At 42.6% G+C, this 18,573-nt stretch overlaps 1 protein-coding gene across 5 annotated transcripts in view; it reads left to right on the top strand.

Annotated features, from left to right (window-relative positions):
* itfg1 (integrin alpha FG-GAP repeat containing 1) overlaps positions 1 to 18,573 on the top strand; it is a 578,524-nt gene that overhangs the window by 85,879 nt on the left and 474,072 nt on the right. For all 5 annotated transcript variants that reach the window (XM_034185393.1, XM_034185381.1, XM_034185366.1 and 2 more), the window contains exon 7: positions 929 to 978. In XM_034185393.1, the coding sequence (XP_034041284.1) occupies positions 929 to 978 (50 nt within the window). The remainder of the gene's footprint in view (positions 1 to 928; positions 979 to 18,573) is intronic.

Raw genomic sequence — 18,573 nt, 5'->3', positions numbered from 1 at the left:
GGTGATTTCACTGATGAACTGATTCCATCTGCTGATATTAAAGTGATATTAATCAGTGAAATCACCGGGTGGAGTCAGTGACTGCAAAGAAAACCTGCACCTTCTTGGCCCTTTCTGAAACAAGTTGCCCATCCCTAGTCTAAATTAAAAGATGATCCATTCATATAGAAAACTACACCACATTATTTGTCTGATCATAAAGATTCCAAAAAAGGTATCGTTTGGACAATCTGTGACTGAATGTTATGGAATTATGAGGTAAAAGCAGCAAGAATGGTGACAAGGTCAGTTTCACTTTGTACTGGGGTTAAAAGTTAAAGTTGTATTTGTGTAGAATTTGATGCTTGTATCACCATTTGAAGGATTGTTTCAGTTATCTGCTGCACTAATCAGCCAACATGAACAAGCTGATGTCTTAGTTTAAAAATGTGTACATAAGGCCACCTGAATTAAAGGAGAAATGCTGCTTTTAACAACTGGACCTCATTTCTGTCATACTCACCAATATAAGTTTGGTGTGATTAGAAGTCCATAGTTCAAACGACGTGTTCAGTTCAAATCTGGAGCAAACATTTTTCTTCTACTCAGGTGGATTAGAATGTGGCTCAGAGGAATCAGACATGATAGTAAAAAAAGATTGCAGATCCATCCTGCATTTTATTCATGACTGAACATCCCTGCACCTCATCCATGCCAATGACAGTGGTCTTTCCAGGGCCTTCTGCTATGTGTGAAACGAGGTTCTGTTCATAGAACCGAATCAGAACTGATCAATCGGTAGATAATGTTATTTGTACAGGACTTTCAAGTTTGTATAATTTCAAAGATATATAGAAAGATAGATGATACATGGGTAGCATTCTACCTGGTGTTTGTCATAGTGCTTTAATGGCCTGTATTTCTTCTGTCTCTATCTTCCCCACTCCAGATTTGTTCCTGACAATTCAAGGGTCGAAGTTTGAGACCTGGATCAGCAAGGTAAAGAATGTTTTAATAATATTTGTTTATTTCTTGTCCTGGTGAGGTTGAACTACATTTGAGGTTGTACCTGGTCCTCCAGACTGCAGAAAACTCCTCCTCGCTTTCCTCTAAATCCTGTTATGTTGGAATCATTTTTCCATGCTTGAACCCAGACGTACGTCAAGATTAGACAAGGCTGCCTCGAGTGGAGCACAAAGAGGCAGATGCTGTCTGGTTTTAGTTTTTAACACACTCTGTTTACATGAACACTTTGTTTTCACTGCAACTCTGAATCAAGATTTATGCAGTTATTTCATTAAAAGCAATTTACTATCACAATTCATCTGTATGTAACATGATTTTGTAAAGTTTGCAATTAATCTGTGATTGTGTGCATCCCAAACCATGGGACGCGGTTTGTGAGGATCACTGCGCAACATTGAACCCTTACATCACTAATAGATTGGGTGTTGTATGAGATAGTGGAGTCTATCAACGTGGGAGCCTTTGTTGTTAAGGAGATACTCACTGATTGAGACTGTGCACATGATACTGTGATCTATGTGGAATCAGTGGATGTTGTAATTTCATTTGAGAAGACTAGTGAGGAGTCACTGTCTTGTTTTTTGGGATTTTCCTGGATACAGACTAAGATCTTGGCTTTCAGTGTCTTCCTGGACTTACCCATCAGAAGTGTATGTGTTCTAGGTTAAAGTGTCAAATAAAGTGAGAGATTTACAGACTTACCACAGCAGTGCCATTCTTGTTTCTGGCACCTTAGCCATTTAGATAGAATAGAATAGAAAGCCTTTATTGTCATACACAGAAAACACAGTCTGCATAGTACAACGAGATTAGGGGGGCTGCTCCTTAAAAAGTGCACGCAGTGCAATACCAGACAATATAACATGAATAAACAACAATATCACATAAGGAAACACGTGAAGTCCTTTGCTGAAATGTAAAATTGTGTAACATGTGGACAGTGTAAACAGTGTAGCAGTTGAGAGAGTACAAAAGGAAATGTAAAACTGTATGACAACTATAGGCGATATGATAAACAATGGAACAACTGAAAAATGTGCAAAAGTCCTGTGCTACAAATGAGATAGATATGGTGCGACTCAGTACCTAATATAGTCCGTTTGTAGTGCAGATTATTGTTCAACATGGTGATGGTTTTGGGGAAGAAACTGTCTCTGAGTCTATTTGTCCTGGCCTGTATGGACCTGTAGCGCCTGCCAGAGGGCAACAGGTTGAAGAGGTGAAAGCTGGGGTGTGTATTGTCCTTGAGAATGTTCTTGGCCCTACTAAGACAGCGGGAGGTGTAGATGGTGGAAATGGGGGGCAGAGGACAGCCAATGATTTTTTGGGCAGTGTTTGCTACCCTCTGCAGTCTCTTCCTGTCAGCTTCAGTACAGCTGGAGTGCCACACTGACACTGCGTAGGTCAGCAGGCTCTCTATAGTGGAGCGATAGAAGGTCACCAGCAGGGGTGTGCTTAATAGACCTGGAAAGAGTTTTTGGAGTCGTGTGATTGCTGAACAGATGTGTTTCGTGCTGCTGCTGTCTTTGCAGAACACATGTCAGAATCATTAGGATCCTGGTTCTTCCTGTGTTCCTGTATGTGAGACCTGGGCCCAGTTTCATAAAGCAGTCCAGTGTTGTTTAGTCGAATAAACTCACTTAGTTGACTAATTTTTTGACATTCGTCATTGCATAAAGCACTTAGTCAGCTAAAGTTTCGTGTTACCTGGCTAAAGTTTTTAGCCCGGTACAGAGGAGGCTAATCTTATTTTAGTAGAAAAACTTGTGTCTTACCTCAAAAAAATGGTGGCTATCATGTACAACCACTTCATGGAACACTCGAGCACCCCTACATTGCTCGTATTCCTTCATAAGGAACGCGTCCTCCGCTTTTGGTCATGGTTGCAGCAGATGAGGACTGTCATAATGTGTTTGTGACAGTCCTCACATTTGCCACTGGGTGTCGCTGTTATGCTGAGCAGTATTCATGCACAAAAAGATTTGACAGAAGTGTAGAAGAAGAACAGAAGAGGGAAACTGCTAGGCTAAGTGCTAAGCATGTCGTTCTGCAGTTTGTATGTGTCAGTAAATGTTAATAAAGCCAGTAAATGAAACAAAGGCTGGCTAGTTCATGACAACGACCAACCCAGAAGTAAACAAAACTGTTGTGCATTGGAGCAGTCTCTTCACAATGGCACGCACGAGGCCGTTATGCCTGTGAAAACTATCGGCTAATGTAAGACAGCCAATCTACAAGTTTAGCCGTCGATGTGAAACGTGATTAGATGGATAATGTTGGGTGACTAACCGTTGTCGATTAAGTAAGTTTAGTAGACTGAAAGATTAGATTGCTTTATGAAAGCGGGATACTAACCCTAACCCTGGATACTAACCAGTGACCTCAGGCACCAAGTGGACGACATCTTTGGCTGTAGGACTCACAAATCCTTGGAGACTACTGAAATGACTTTGTCAAACAAATGCTTACTAAAGGAAACTCTGATGATGCATACTGCATTTCTTGTCATGTGATGGAGTGTCAGTGACCATGTGGTATGCTTGTCTGGGCATGATCCAGCATGCAGGTGCCTTAATGTTGAGGACCCAGCAATTGGAAAAGGCCAAGGAAATGCCCACGTATTACCAGACTGTAGCAGATACTGCAGATGGACAATTTCAGGAGGTGGGGGTGTACTAGTTTTCTTTCTGGGTGGTTGGCAACGGGGAATCATGGTGATTTTGGAGTGCAGTGGGTACAGGTAAACCATGCCAACAGTTGCTCTGAAGACCCAACCTGGCCTGACTTGTTTTATTCTCGTTTCCTTGGCCTAGCTGTCCTATCAGCTCCAGCCAAAGCAGTTTTTCAAGTTGTGGTAAAAGAAAGGCTTGTATCCTATTTTCAGCGTTCCATGCTGCCATTAGGGGGTAAACAGTAGAGACCCTAATATGGTAAAGTTAATTTATCCCTTTCCTGGACAACTGACCTTGCCTTATACAGTACATGAATATTTTCTTCCATGGTTTAAAGTAAAACTATATAAGTTTGGTCTTTTTTGTTTTTTCCTTTTGCTGTGTTGTCTGTTTTTTGTGTGTGTGTGTGGGGCGGGGGTGTCAGGGTAGCATTTTTCTCTACAAATCTCCTCCTACAGCTTGGGAGTGTAGAGTGTACAGTGAGGCAAATAAGTATTTGATCCAGTGTCGATTTTGCAAGTTTTCCCAACTACAAAGAATGGGGAGGTCTGTAATCTTTGTGGTAGGTTCACTTCAACTGTGAGAGAGAGAATCTTAAAAAAAAAATAAATCAGAAAATCAGATTGTATGATTTTTAAATAATTAATTTGCATTTAATTGCATGGAATAAGTATTTAATTCAGTAGAAAAACAAACCTTAATACTGGGTACAGAAACCTTTGTTTGCAGTTACAGAGGTCAGATGTTTCCTGTAGTTCTTGACCAAGTTTGCACACTGCAGCAGGGATTTTGGACCACTCTTCCACACAGATCTTCTCCAGATGTTTCAGGTTTCAAGTTTCAGCTCCCTCCAAGATTTTCTATGGATAGGTTGGAGTGTGATTGATTGCATGTGTGGACTGGTGTCTTTTATACAGGTAACATGTTCAAACAGGTGCAAGTAATACAGGTAAAGTGCAGAGTAGGAGGGCTTCTTAAAGAAAAACTAACAGGTCTGTGAGAGCCATACCTTGTTGGTAGGTGATCATTAATTATTTAAAAAATATACAATGTGATTTTCTGATTTATTTTTTATTTTTTTATTTTTTTGTCTCTCACAGTTGTAATGTACATACGATAAAAATGACAGACCTCTCCATTCTTTGTAGGTGGGAAAACTTGCAAAATTGACAGTGGATCAAATACTTATTTGACTCATTGTATATGTCAAAAAACTGTCATAAAAACTCTACTGCTGCAAAATGAGTAATTTAACCATTGCATTTACTCCCAAACTATCAGGCTGGATGGTCAGGAATTGCTGGACACAAATGCACAGCTCAAACAAACAGCTCTGGTTATTAATAGGCTTTACCGATGAGGATTACAGAGGTCGGTACACAGTAGGCAGTCAAGGAAAAGTAGCAGTACAAAAATCATCAGGCAAAAAGGCGTGGTCGTTGCAACAGGCTGGAGGTCAGGAACACACAAGGAGGCAGGCAGGACTATGGAACACAGGTACAGAGCTGGAATGAAGGCACAAGGCACAGCAAACTGGCGAAGAGCTAACACACCCAGTGAGCTTATATTATCCCAGGTGATAATCAGAAAATCAGGAACAGGTGTGCATGGAAAGCACCAGAATAAGGGCGTGGCCAGAGAGAAGGACGCACCCATTATCAAGAACCAAGAGTGAGACAAGAGAAGTAGAGACAGACAGATCCAAACAGAAAAACCCAGCAAGAAAATGAACAAACAGAAACCAATGAACTGAGAAAAATAACAAACAGATCAGAGACAAGAAATAAAAACTGGTAACTAAAAATAAACTCAAACCCTGACACAAACTATACAGTTAATGCAAAAAAATTAGTTCTCCTTTATGAATGAAAAATAGGCTGTACGAGTCCCACAGTGCTTGATAGTGGAATTTAATGGAGTAAGTAATAAAAATTAACAGAAGCATTTCTCATTGCTGACTTATTAATTAATCTGTCAAATGCTTTGTTAATCTGCACTGTTCAGACAGGCTTGGCAGAGAAATACACTGTGCATAATGCAAAGGCATGTGGAGACATGAACATAATAAAAATAAATATACAAGAGGACTAAAGTGATGTCTGTGGTTCACTGTTCTGCAGTTCTGGTTTAACACATTTTTATCTGATCGAATTGTCATCAGAGGTGTTTCACAATTTGCTGAGTTAGATTCAAATAAGATTTCTGCTGACTGGAAGAGTGCTTGTTCCCAGTGATGGTTTGCTTTATACCTCCTGTGACGTTACATACTGCATCTTAACAATGTTGTTGAGAATAATCATGAAATCCTATGTGAGTAAAATGTGTGTTGTTTGCCGTGAAATTAACCGGCCCAGGTGGAAAAGGAGCATTTGTCAGTACAGCTAGATAAAAGGCACTTCTGTTCTTGGCCAACAGGAGATATGATCAGTGTGTTTGAATTTATGACAGCGAGGTCCATAAGTATTTGGACAGTGACGATTTTTGGAATTTTGTCTTTGTACACCATGACAATAAAGTTAAAATTAAACCTTCAAGATGTGTTTTTTTGTGTAGTCTTAGTTAGTTAATTATTAATTTAGTTAATTCACAATATTTAACAAGAACTAATAACTAAGTTCTTCCTTGACCGAAATTAATAGCCAAGGTGTGTGTGTGTGTGTATGTGTGTGTGTGTGTGTGTGTGTGTGTGTATGGCTTCGATCACAGAGAAACTGGGGAGAGCTGACATTTGCTGTTTGGTTTGCTTATATATTTTCGGTCAAGGATGAAAGCAGCGAAAACGGAAACATTTTTGGAGAAATTGGTGATATTAGCTAACAGCAGTGAAAAATTGATGTTGATAATTAATTTCTGGACTTATGTGCCATTCCAGCAGGGGGTGACAAATCATCGATATATTAAACTATCTGTACTTTTGACAATGAGAGCAAAATGAATTTGGAGAATCGCAAATCTGCGCTTAATTTGAAAAGCTCAACTTGGAAGTTGTCTTCAAAATGCAGAGGACTTGACTCATGCCTTAAAAGTTATGAAAAACTGCTGCATCAAACAACGAAAATGACAACAAAAAGAAACAATGAAGCAAAAGCCACAAGCTAAAACTAAGGACTTAGAGAGTATTGAAGAGGTGTGGAAGAGAGCCAAAGAGGAAAAAAGAGTTTCTTTTTTCCGTGGTCAATTTAAAGAGGCTACGCACATGGTCATAAGCTCTTCCCACTTGGCATCAGGTTTTCTCCAAAAGATTTTATTTGAAAAACACATCAGGTACACTGAATGACATATATCTTCTTTCTTCTTTGGCTAACAAAAGCTAAGCTGACTGAGTCATCTTCTAAACCATCCTTGAAGCAGGAAATTGATTAACAGAAACACTGTTTTCACTATGATAGTCTATATTATAATAACCATATGGTTAACACAGTAGGATTGTGACCAGAGGATCTTTAGTTCAAATCCCTTCAGACTAAGAAAGACTTGAGCACCCTGACATCGGTGTTTGAATGCAAGGGTGCATGAAAGTGCAATATCAATGCTGTCCATTTACCATTTCATTGATGGCAGCTGAGCTACTTAACTACTGCGCTACCAGCTGGAACTAAAGAAATTTGAAGATGTTTTTCAGAAAATAATAACCAATGCACCTTTTTTAGTCACTTTCTTACAGTAAACAAATCTGCAAAGCTTTGGTGGGCTTTCAATCAGAGGTATTGTTGGCAATGTTGTGGAACTAGTTAACGTTCTGAGAATGCAGACAGCGGAGACCATGGTTCTTGGTTTTTGTTGAAGGGTTCTGTTTGAAATTCAGCAAGCCAAGGCACTAGCTGAACAGTCATCTGTCTTATCACAGAGAGGGGGATGGTGGAATAGGACGGAGAATGGAAAAAAGAAGTGAGACATTGAAGTATTTGGAAGAAGTAGAATTGGTAAACAAAGAATTTAAGAAATGGACAAAAAGGACAAATTCTGTCTGTCAAAAGGCCAAACTAATGGGTAAGTGAGAGCATGTGTGTTTGTCAGGTGAGAACATGATGCAAGATAATTATTACCAAAAATTGTGCATATTATTATTGTTATTAATGAAATTCTAACCTTGTGTGTGTGTGTGTGTGTGTGTGTGTGTGTGTGTGTGTGTGTGTGTGTGTGTGTGTGTGTGTGTGTTCGTGTGTCCAAAGTTGTGATATGATATTAACAAACACACAGAGTGACTGGGAAGGGAATGGAAGCCAATGAGACATTGCAGCAAGAGAAGCGACACAAGAATGCAATAATTTGTGGCTGTTCCACCCATAGGCCCGGTTGCCCGTGTTTTTAAATTTGTGTATTACCATAAACACAGGAAGGATCGGACAATATACAAATAATGAATGTTTATGAGGTCAGTGGTACGAATATTTCATGAGGTGAAAGCTGGAACATATGCTGGAACATATTCCATCTCTCACCAAATTAAATATTCGTTCTATTGAAACAATGTAAAAACATTCATTATTTGTTTTATATAATGGCTAAAATAGATCCTTATCATTTGATATTTTATTAAATTATAAACAACAGAAAAGGGACTTACGTTTTGGTGTTCCGCTTCTGCTAAAGTCCAAATTGTAACATGTAGTCCAGTGATGCTGTTCACTGACTTCAGACTTCCATAAAAAAAGACTTTGTGTAGTTCCTCAGTTCAGCCAAAAATCAAGTCAGCGTTTCATGTGAACAGGTCTTCATGCATCCAGCTGGCTTACAACGGAGTGGATTTTGTGTGTGTGTGTGTGTGTGTGTGTGTGTGTGTGTGTGTGTGTGTGTGTGTTATAAGAATTAGCAGCGTCAGTTAGCTCAATCAAATCATCGTGTCGTTGTCCCCCGCGCGTGCGCACACACACACACACACACAACCGGGTAGATCAACTCTATACGTCCTCAGTGCAGCGAAAAAAATCATGTCAGAAATGAGTCCAGCTTTTTATTCCAGCTTCCTGCCAACAGCCTCCAGACAGCACAGTGGATTTGTTTTGTGTGTGTGTCTTACAAGAATTAGTAGCTTCAATTAGCTCAATCAAATTATGTCTCGGGAGAGTCATTGTCCCCCCCCCACGCTCGCGTGCATGCACACACACACACACACACACACATACACGCACACACGCAACCTGGTCGGCGCTTGTGCGTGCGTGTACTACCAAAAAAAAAGACTGTGAACATCCTAAGTGCAGCGAAAAATCACATCAGAAATTAGTCCAGCTTTTCATTCCAACTTCCTGCCAACAGCCTTCAGACAGCACAGTGGATTTGTTTTGTGTGTGCGCGCGTGTGTGAGCACATGTGCACATGTGTGCACAATCATGTGCACGCGTAAATGTGCGTGCACGAGGACGTGTGCGTGCGCGAGCACGAGGATGTACATGCGTGCATGTGTGCAGAGTGCAATGGTACCAAACGTATGGAACCAAATTTGCACTCTAAATGGAACCAAGCTGCACTCTAAATGCAATGCAAGACAAATGGGATGAATTAATGCATGTCATGTGACATACAAAGCACCAATCAAATGACAAGGATCCATTCAGCTGTTATATAAAAGGCTTTAGTCATAGTTCAGGCTGGATTCAGTACACGGTAAAACAGGCCGCACAAAGCTAAAGTGTCCAAAATGTAAGACTAGTAGCGAGATCAGTCAACAGGCGAGAGGTAGGTACACGGCGTAGCAACAATAAGGGACAAGGACACTGGGACATGAAGGCTAGAAACGCAGGCGTGGAGCACAAACGATCAGACAGAGAAGTGCAGGAAACAAGGGGCTTAAGAACAGAAGCAATCAGAGACAATCAAACACAGGTGAAGGAGAATGAGCAGGAAGAAGGCGTGGCCAAGGAAGAGGGAACCAGGCACACCCACACCAAGACACAGTGAAAGATAAGAGAGTACCAACACAAAACACCAACCAATAGTGCACAGAAAACACCGCACACAACAATAACTACAAAATAAAGCACACAGATTAGCCACAACCCCACATCATGACATTTTCCCCCCCAGAGCTGACCCCAGCTGTCCCAGAAGCAAAAGCATGAGAAAGGTGGAAGTCTTGGATGAGAGACGGATCCAAGATGAAATGAGGAAGCATCCATGAACGCTGCTCCGGAACATACCCCTCCCAATCAACCAGGTACTGGAACCCCCAGCCCCGGCGATGAGAGGACAGAAGCCGCTGCACGGTGAACACAGGACCACCACCAATGAACTGTGCGGATGGAGGGGGTTACAACCCGAGGACACAACGGACTGGAGAGAACTAGCTTGACATGGCAACCGTGGAAAGTCGAGTGGATCTTCATGGTTCTGGGCAGCTTGAGATGAACAGAAACAGGATTAATGACTTTTGAAACTGGAAATGGCCCAAGGAACCTGGGTGCGAGCTTCCTGCAAGTCCCACAAAGCGGCAGGTCCCACGTAGAGAGCCAAACCTTTTGTCTGGCTATGTAAGCAGGAACACAACTGCGCCTACAGTCAGCAGCAGACTTATGCATTGCGTAGGATTTGAGAAGAGCCTGAGGCACCCACTCCCAGGTTCTCTGGCATCGCCGTACTAGCGCCAATGCCAATGGCACGTGGAGTCTGTGACAGATGCAGGGAACAATGACGGGTGAGAGCCATGCACAACATGGAAGGGCGAGAAACCTGTAGTGGAGCAAGGTAAACTATTGTGTGCCAGTTCTATCCAAACCAGCTCGTCCGCCCAAGACGCAGGATGTTGGGAGGTGAGATTCCGCAACCCCTTCTCCAGTTCTTGATTAGCTCCCTCCGCTTGTCCACTAGATTGAGGGTGGAATCCTGAGGTGAGACTCACAGAACAGCCTAACAATTTACAAAACTCTTTCCAAAAGTAGACCATGATCAGAAACAATGTCTTGCAAAAAGCCATGCAACTGGAACACATTATTAAGCATTACTTTGGTTAATTCACAGGCAGAGGGGAGCTTGCACAATGATGTGAAATGTACCATCTTGGAAAACCTACCTATGATAGTAAGGACCACCGACTTGTCCTTGGACTCTGGAAGCCTGGTAACAAAATCCACTGCAATATGCGCCCATTGTTTCTTTGGAACGGGAAGAGGCAGTAATTTGCCTTGGGCGGCCCGATAAGAAACCTTGTTTATAGCACACACATTACATGCATTAACAAATTCCGTGACATCCTTAGACATCTTGGACTACCAAAACTGTTGCTGAATCACGGATATGGTCTTACCAATTCCAGGATGACATGAAAAGCAACTGCCATGAGCCCACTGAATTACCTCCCCTCTCAGGGAGTCAACTACAAACAATTTATCTGAAGGAAAATCTGCTGGAATCGAAACCCCCACTAACGGCGTCTGCACCTTGTTCTCAATATCCCAGGTCACAGCAGAGACAAAACATGATGGTGGTAGAATGGATTTAAGCACTGGGGTGACCATGTCCAGACTAAATCACCGTGATAAGGCATCAGGCTTGCAATTCTTTGACCCGGGCTGATAGGACAACACAAAATTGAATTGACTGAAAAACAGAGACCAACGGGCCTGCCTGGCATTGAGTCTTTTGGCAGATTGAACGTACTCTAAGTTCTTGTGATCAGCAAGAACCAAAAATGGCAACAACGCCCCCTCCAACCAATGATACCACTCCTCCAGGGCCACCTTAACAGCTAGCAGCTCGCAGTCACCAATGTCACAATTGCATTCAGGGGATGAGAGTTTCTTAGACAAATATACACAAGGATGATGCTTACCATTGGAGGGAGAAACTTGAGAAAGGACTGCTCCTACGCCAATATCGGATGCATCCATCTCTACCACGAACTGCAGGAGGTGCACTGGTGCAGAGGAAAAGCACTGCTTTAACTCACGGAATGCAGCATCACACTTTGTGGACCAAGAAAAAGAACTGTGAGGAGAGGTGAGAGCATGCAAAGGTGCAGCCACTGAACTGAAATTTCTGTTAAACTTCCTGTAGAAATTGGCAAACCCTAAAAAACATTGCGCCTCCATACAAGAATAGGGGGTAGGCCAATCTGCAACTGCCTCCACCTTACAGGGATCCATCCTGACCTCCCCCTCAGCCAGCACAAACCCCAGAAAAGACACTGAGGGTTTGTGGAACTCACATTTCTCCACCTTAACATATAACTTCAGCAGACACTGCAGTACCGTACGGACATGCATGATGTGGGTGTCTTCATCGTGGGAAAAAAATCAGGATGTCATTTAGATAAGCAAACACATTTGTTCAACATGTTTCTCAACACATCATTGACCAGCCCCTGAAAAACTGCGGGAGTGTTGGTTAACCCATATGGCATGACTAGATACTCATAATGCCCGGAAGGGGTGTTAAAGGCCTCTTCCATTCATCACCCTCTCGTATATGCACTAAATGGCAAGCATTGCATAAGTACAGCTTTGTGAGAATCTTGGCATCCTCCCAAAGTTCATGGGTTGAGGTGATGAGAGGGAGAGGATACCGATTCTTAACAATGATGTCATTGAGGGTCTGAGGGACTTATCCTTCTTCTGCACAAAAAAAGAAATCAGCACCTGTCAGCAAAGATGATGGATGGATCAGACCCACCTCTAGAGACTCTTATATGTATTATACATATATGTATACGATATATATTGGGCCATGGAAAAATCCATTAAATTTTGGAGGAGATCTGGATTCTGGATCAATTTTCACTTTAATAGGCTTTGAAGGATACGTCAAAAGTACTGTACGGATTCTTACCAAATTTTCACCATAGATAGATATTAGGGCATGGAAGACTCCATTACATTTTGGATGTGATCCAGATCCAGATCCTGATTCTGGATCAAAATTCACTTTATGTAGGCTTTGAAGGATTTCTTCCAAACTACACAGATTCTCACCAAATTTGCACCATAGATAGCTGTTAGGGCAAGGAAGACTCTACTGAATTTTGGAGATGATTTGGATCCGGATTCTCGATCAAGATTTCCCTTTATATAGACTTTGAAGGATTACTTCAAAGCTACTTCAAGGATTCTCACCAAATTTGCACCACAGATAAATATTAAGCCATGGAAGACTCCACTGAATTTTGGAGGTCTCTGATTGCTCTTGTTATTTATGTAATCCTACTATAGTCCTGTAAAGCTTGATCATTGGTGGTTTAACAAAAAAACCTTCAAACTTTAGACAGGTATATTGCTATGTGGAGAGAGTCTCTGACATCTTCCCAATGAACACTGGGGTCCATCAGGGATATTTCCTTGCCTTTAATCTGTTTCATGCTGGTATGAACTGGGTACTGGATAAGGTTGTGGAGTTTAGCAACTTGAGTGGATTTGCTGATTTGGATTGGTTTGGTGTCCTTGACTTTGTGGTCTTTGTGGATTCATTGGATGGCATAGTTGATGCTCACAAGATGCTCAAGCCATTGAAAAGTCGGCATGTCCATGTCTATGACTGTCCTGTATCAAGACCAAGATCCTGACTTTTAACAACCTCCTGGATGTTTATATTAGTTGTACGTATACTCTGAATAATTTCCTGTTAAATTTCACTATCTTTTATTTGGCTAAAAATTACTCGCACCACGGAAAGCACCTTTTTGGAGTTGCACTCAAATCTCGTTGTAATGCAAATTACAATGGCAATAAAGGTGATTCTGATTCTGATTTAGCCGTAAGTAGTTTGTCTGTATGTCTGTACATGATGTTCATATTTCCAGGAGGTCAGCCTATGAAGTGGAAACAGTTTATGGAGTTTCTGAATATATTTTATCATTGTCAGCCTGGAGACTAACTGCTGACCCCAGACAATGATCCATTGTCTTTTGTGTTATATATTTATTGAGGACCCTTGGGGAAATGAGCCATTTCCTGAAGAGACCCAATTGACCCTTACTGCTTGTATCTTGATGGAGCCTCACGCTCCTGTGGACCATTTTCCTAGTGATACAATGATGATTAAGCTCTATTGCCTCTTTCACACACACACAAGTCTGGACTCTTTCGCATTACTGTGTATATTCTCACAACATAAAACCTGTGTTAATTCTCTGGCGGTTTTCAGTTCAGTGCAGCTGCATCTATCGGTCACACGCCACCAAACTCCTCTTTCTCTGTGCTCTTTTAATTACTTTTTTTTCTGTTTTCTCTTGCTCCAAGTATTCTTCCATCCCTCCTTGTTTCTCTGTTTTTCTGAGATTACTCAAGAGACTGTAGTCGCAGGTGGTGGAAGCAACAACAGAAGGGCAGAGAGGTGTTTTTATTGACATATAGAGTAAAACAGACACTCTTTCACAGAAAGAAATAAAAGATGTCTATATGGTATGGAGAAAATATATTTTGTCTTGTTAGAGGTCAGACTTTGATAGGGCCATAATGTAAATTTACACAGGGGCTAAAATAATTTTATACTGCGCTGTCATTCATTCTAACAGTGCAATGGAGTTATTTTGTTTTCTATAAATGGTCAAATACAAATTTTGCACCTCTTTGGCCTCATCATTTTTAAAATTGTTTCATATAGCTTCTACAGTTTAACTTTGGCTTTTTCATTTTATAGCTCTGGATCAACACTGCGCTTTTATTGTGTGGTCAGAAATCCCTTAATGGTGCAGCTGCATGCAATGCATTTATGAAAGAAAAGAGTGCTAATCTGCAAAATGATGTTGGCTCAACAAAACAGGATATTGGTTCACTTACATTTATTTGTCAGGGTGCTGAACAGCTCTTTAGAAATTCAGATAAACAGAGTCTAGTAGTATTTATGCCATATTTCCTTGATTAAATGCCTGACCTTAAATGCGGGCCTGCCTCACTTAACTGCCGGGTCAAAATTCTGCTGGAAAAAAATAAACACCTGCCTTTAATAAGCGGCGGTCTCAGTGACGTGCAGTCAGGGGAGGCAGTTGGGCTGAAAAAAAAAGTAAAATGGAAAAATAAATTAAATGGTTATAGAGGAAACCGGGGCACGGTGAATCACGGGGCACAGTGAATCAGTAGCTATATCTGCAAAACTACATATATATTTACAGCAGTTATGCCATATGTTTATGGAAAAAGACATCCCCCTTATAAATTGGTGTTTTGTTTTTGGATACATTAAGGGTAAAACTAAGTGGCAAATGAAGTCAGTTTTTTGTAAATTTTGTGGATGTCAGTGCAGGGTTCTCCCGAGACAATGGAACAACGGCGTAGCACCATTATACTGTTACCACAGCGCCTTTATATTGTGCCCTGCTTTCAGATATTTTTTTTTAATCCAGCCAGGCTGCTTGTGCTGAATGGACTGCTGCCTGCTCGCACCTCCCCCGCCAGCAGCTAACCGAGCCGAGCAGAGCCGCAGCACTGCAGCTCACAGCGTCTCTCAGTGAAAGAACAAAAACTCCATCAGTCTTCCAATGAAAAGAGCTCCTTCTGCCTGCGTAGCTAGTGACACATTAAGGCTTTGTTTTAGTAAGGAGTCTCTCATTCCCTCACACACACATACAGAGAGAGTGAGAGAGAGAGAGAGAGAGAGAGAGAGAGAGAGGAATCAGTGTGAGCAGCTGGAAAAAAGCAGCAAAGCAATTTTAACAAAACAAATTATCTTCACCACACAGCCTCAGTGAAACCCTCAAGTGTGAAAAACTGATTCAGAAAGTTTTTAATCCAGGGTTTCATCATTAAAAGAGCAGATTTACTTCTTTACTTCTTACAGAAGTATTTTTTTTTCGTTTTCTTTTTATTATTGTTTATGCACCAATGACACCATCAGCTGGACTCAGATGGGATATTGTGACTTGAAGAATTTTCTCATCAAACATGAGCAGTCAACCACTCACATTCAAAGCCAGAAAGGACGATTTTCTTCCCTGGCAGTGATCTCCATTGAGACAGAGCGACTTTTAAAACTGAAGGAAAATAAGGAACACTTACAAACAAGTCATCGATGCTTTTGTTCAGAAGGAGTGGCACATGTGGATTTCATTTATATGTAAAACTAAAACCATAATAATGTTTTTTTAATTAAATGTGCTTTTTTGTGCTACAGTTTGTATGTGTATGATGCTGATATGAGATTTTACATATAACCAGTTAACTGCTGCTAATCAAATGGTGAATAAGCTACTTTGTGGGGTTCATATGTTTGTAAATCTGATTGTGATGAAGTCAGTGCCTCACCAGCCATCACCCTCACTGCACATCTGGCTTATTTAAAGGCTGGGTCACCTATGTTAGCCGCCAGATGTGTCTGCCTGGCTGATTGTCTGTGTGTGCAGTCGCAGGTCCAAATGGCAGCCTCCTGCTCCAGCATATGTGCTGACATACAATATACCAGTAATTTGACTCCTGAGGGAGCGACTCTTTCTCCTAGTGCTGTTAGAAAAAGGAAGTACAATTCCTACACCATTGAGACAAAGCTGCAAGCTGTTACATTTGGCAAAAAAAAAAAAAAACAGCAGGGTAGGTACAGTTTACAATTGATTTTTTTCTAAGTCCACTGCGGAGTGTTACCTTAAAATCGTTGGATGAAACGGCATGCCACAGTGCCAGTTGCAGAGGAATGACAGTAGGTGGCGCACTGGTATGGTTTTGATTTAGCACTGCATTGATTTGTTACCATCCCATTATAAGACATTGAGAATGTCTAGCGAGACACTACATGACAAATGTAAAGCGGTTGTCTTTGGTTCACTTATAAATTGCAGTGCAGGCAGCAAGCAACATTTTTGTTAATACTCGCCAGCCAAATACGGTGAGTTAAATGACTAAACGTAGGGCCTCTCTCTAGGGATGCACAATCCACATACTCTCACTTCCGATCCGATCCCGATACCTGAATTTGTATATCTGCTGATACAATACTATTCCAATACCAGAGCTGTGTTTGCTTTAATATTATTATCATTGTTGTTGATTTAATATAAGGATAATTTGTATCACCAGTTATACAGCTTCATGATAAAGTGGTATCAAGGAGGATTTTCTGAAAGTTCAGCTACAATTTGGCAGAAGGTACATGTAAGCTGCAAGCCTAGATTTGATGTTTTGGTGAAAGAATTAAGTACTTTTATTTATTTTTTGGTGGTTTCTTGTGGCATTTTGGAAATGCGGCAATGCACTTGTTCTGTTGTGTGGGCCGCCAGAAGAGGAGGTACTGCTGGCCCACCACCAGAGGGCGCCCTGCCTGAAGTGCGGGCTTCAGGCACGAGAGGGCGCTGCCGCCATGGACACAGCCGGGGGTGACAGCTGTCGCTTATTACCTCTTGACAGCTGTCACCCATCTACTCAACATCATCTCACTCCATAAAGACCAGACGTCATCTCCACCTCGTTGCCGAGATATCATACTTCATAGGAGGTACTACTCTCAGCCTTTTTTTTGAGATTTATAAATCTGTGATTGTGAGTGTTTGCAGGAGAACCGGTCGTTTTGGTGGAGGCTGTGCATGACAGCGCTCCTTTTCCTCTGAGACCACTGCAACGTGTTGAGTGAGAGGTGGAGGTGGCATTCCCACCGTTGTTGTTACTGGGTGTACACACACCCACACTTGACTGTCTTTGTTCTTCGCCAGCAGTACCAGATCCGACAGTCGGGGACGGTGATCACCTGGGAATTCGGGACTTGGCGGCTCCAGTATTCACCAGGTTCTGGGGCGGCGGAAATCTTGTGGTTCCGGCTCTTCTCAGGACAGACGTCTTCTATCCTCGAGCCTGCCCACACGTCACCTCTGTGTATTGACTGTTATGATATTCTGTGATTGTCTGTATGTTCGTTGTGCACATTCACAACATTAAATTGTTATATTTTGGCTAGCGTCATGGACTCCGAGGGGCGTCACCCGGCTGTTGAATGACCAATGGGAGAGCAGGGAGCGCAGGCGTCTGCAGGAGACGTGATTGGTGAGCTGCAGCACATTCTCACCGCCTTTACGGCTCAGTTGGATCAAATGACTGAGCAAAACATCCTCCTGAACCGCAGGGTGGAGGCTCTCTCCGCACAGATGGCGGCGAGCGCTCAGGGTGCTGCTGCGGCTCGTCCTCCTGCCGACCCTGTGCAGGATATAAACGTTCCAGTGGTGGTTCAACAACCCCTCCCACCATCCCCTGAAGCATACATAAGCCCTCCTGAGCCGTATGGAGGTTGTGTGGAGACGTGCGCGGACTTTCTTATGCAGTGTTCGCTCGTCTTCGCACAACGTCCCGTCATGTACGCGTCAGACGCTAGTAAAATAGCTTATGTGATTGCTCTGCTTCGGGGTAAAGCACGCGCCTGGGCTACGGCACTCTGGGAACAGAACTCACGGTTGTTATCAGCATACACTGGGTTTGTGGGGGAGTTCAGAACAGTGTTTGATCACCCTAACAGAGGAGAGACCGCTTCAACTGTGCTGCTGTCAATGAGACAGGGACGCGAGAGCGCAGCCGCTTATGCAGTCAACTTCCGCATCGCGGCTGCGAGGTCCGGCTGGAATAACGTTGCGCTCCGCGCCGCCTTCGTACACGGACTGTCGTTGGTTCTGAAGGAGCAGCTGGTAGCTAAGGAGGAACCGCGGGATTTAGATGGGCTTACCGATCTCGTTATACGGTTAGACAATCGGTTGGAGGAACGCCGTCGGGAGCGAGGCGAAGGACGTGACCGGATACGCGCCGCCCCTCTCCCTTCCGGGTTCGATAAGGCGCCGCCCTCCCCACGCTCCACAGCCGCAGCGCTTTGTGGGGCAACAGCTCCCCCTGCTGACATTGTTAGGGAAACGCACAGGGCCAAAATGGGGAGACTGATCCGTGGAGAGTGTTTTCTCTGCAGCTCAACTGAGCACACACAGAGAAACTGCCCCAAACGGCCAAAACGACAACAACCGCCCTTAGAGACTGGGCTAAGGAGGGGTCAAACCATTCAAGTGAGA

Source organism: Thalassophryne amazonica, chromosome 2, assembly GCF_902500255.1.
Source record: "Thalassophryne amazonica chromosome 2, fThaAma1.1, whole genome shotgun sequence".
Lineage (NCBI taxonomy): Eukaryota > Metazoa > Chordata > Actinopteri > Batrachoidiformes > Batrachoididae > Thalassophryne > Thalassophryne amazonica.
This window is presented reverse-complemented; position numbering and strand designations above follow the sequence as displayed.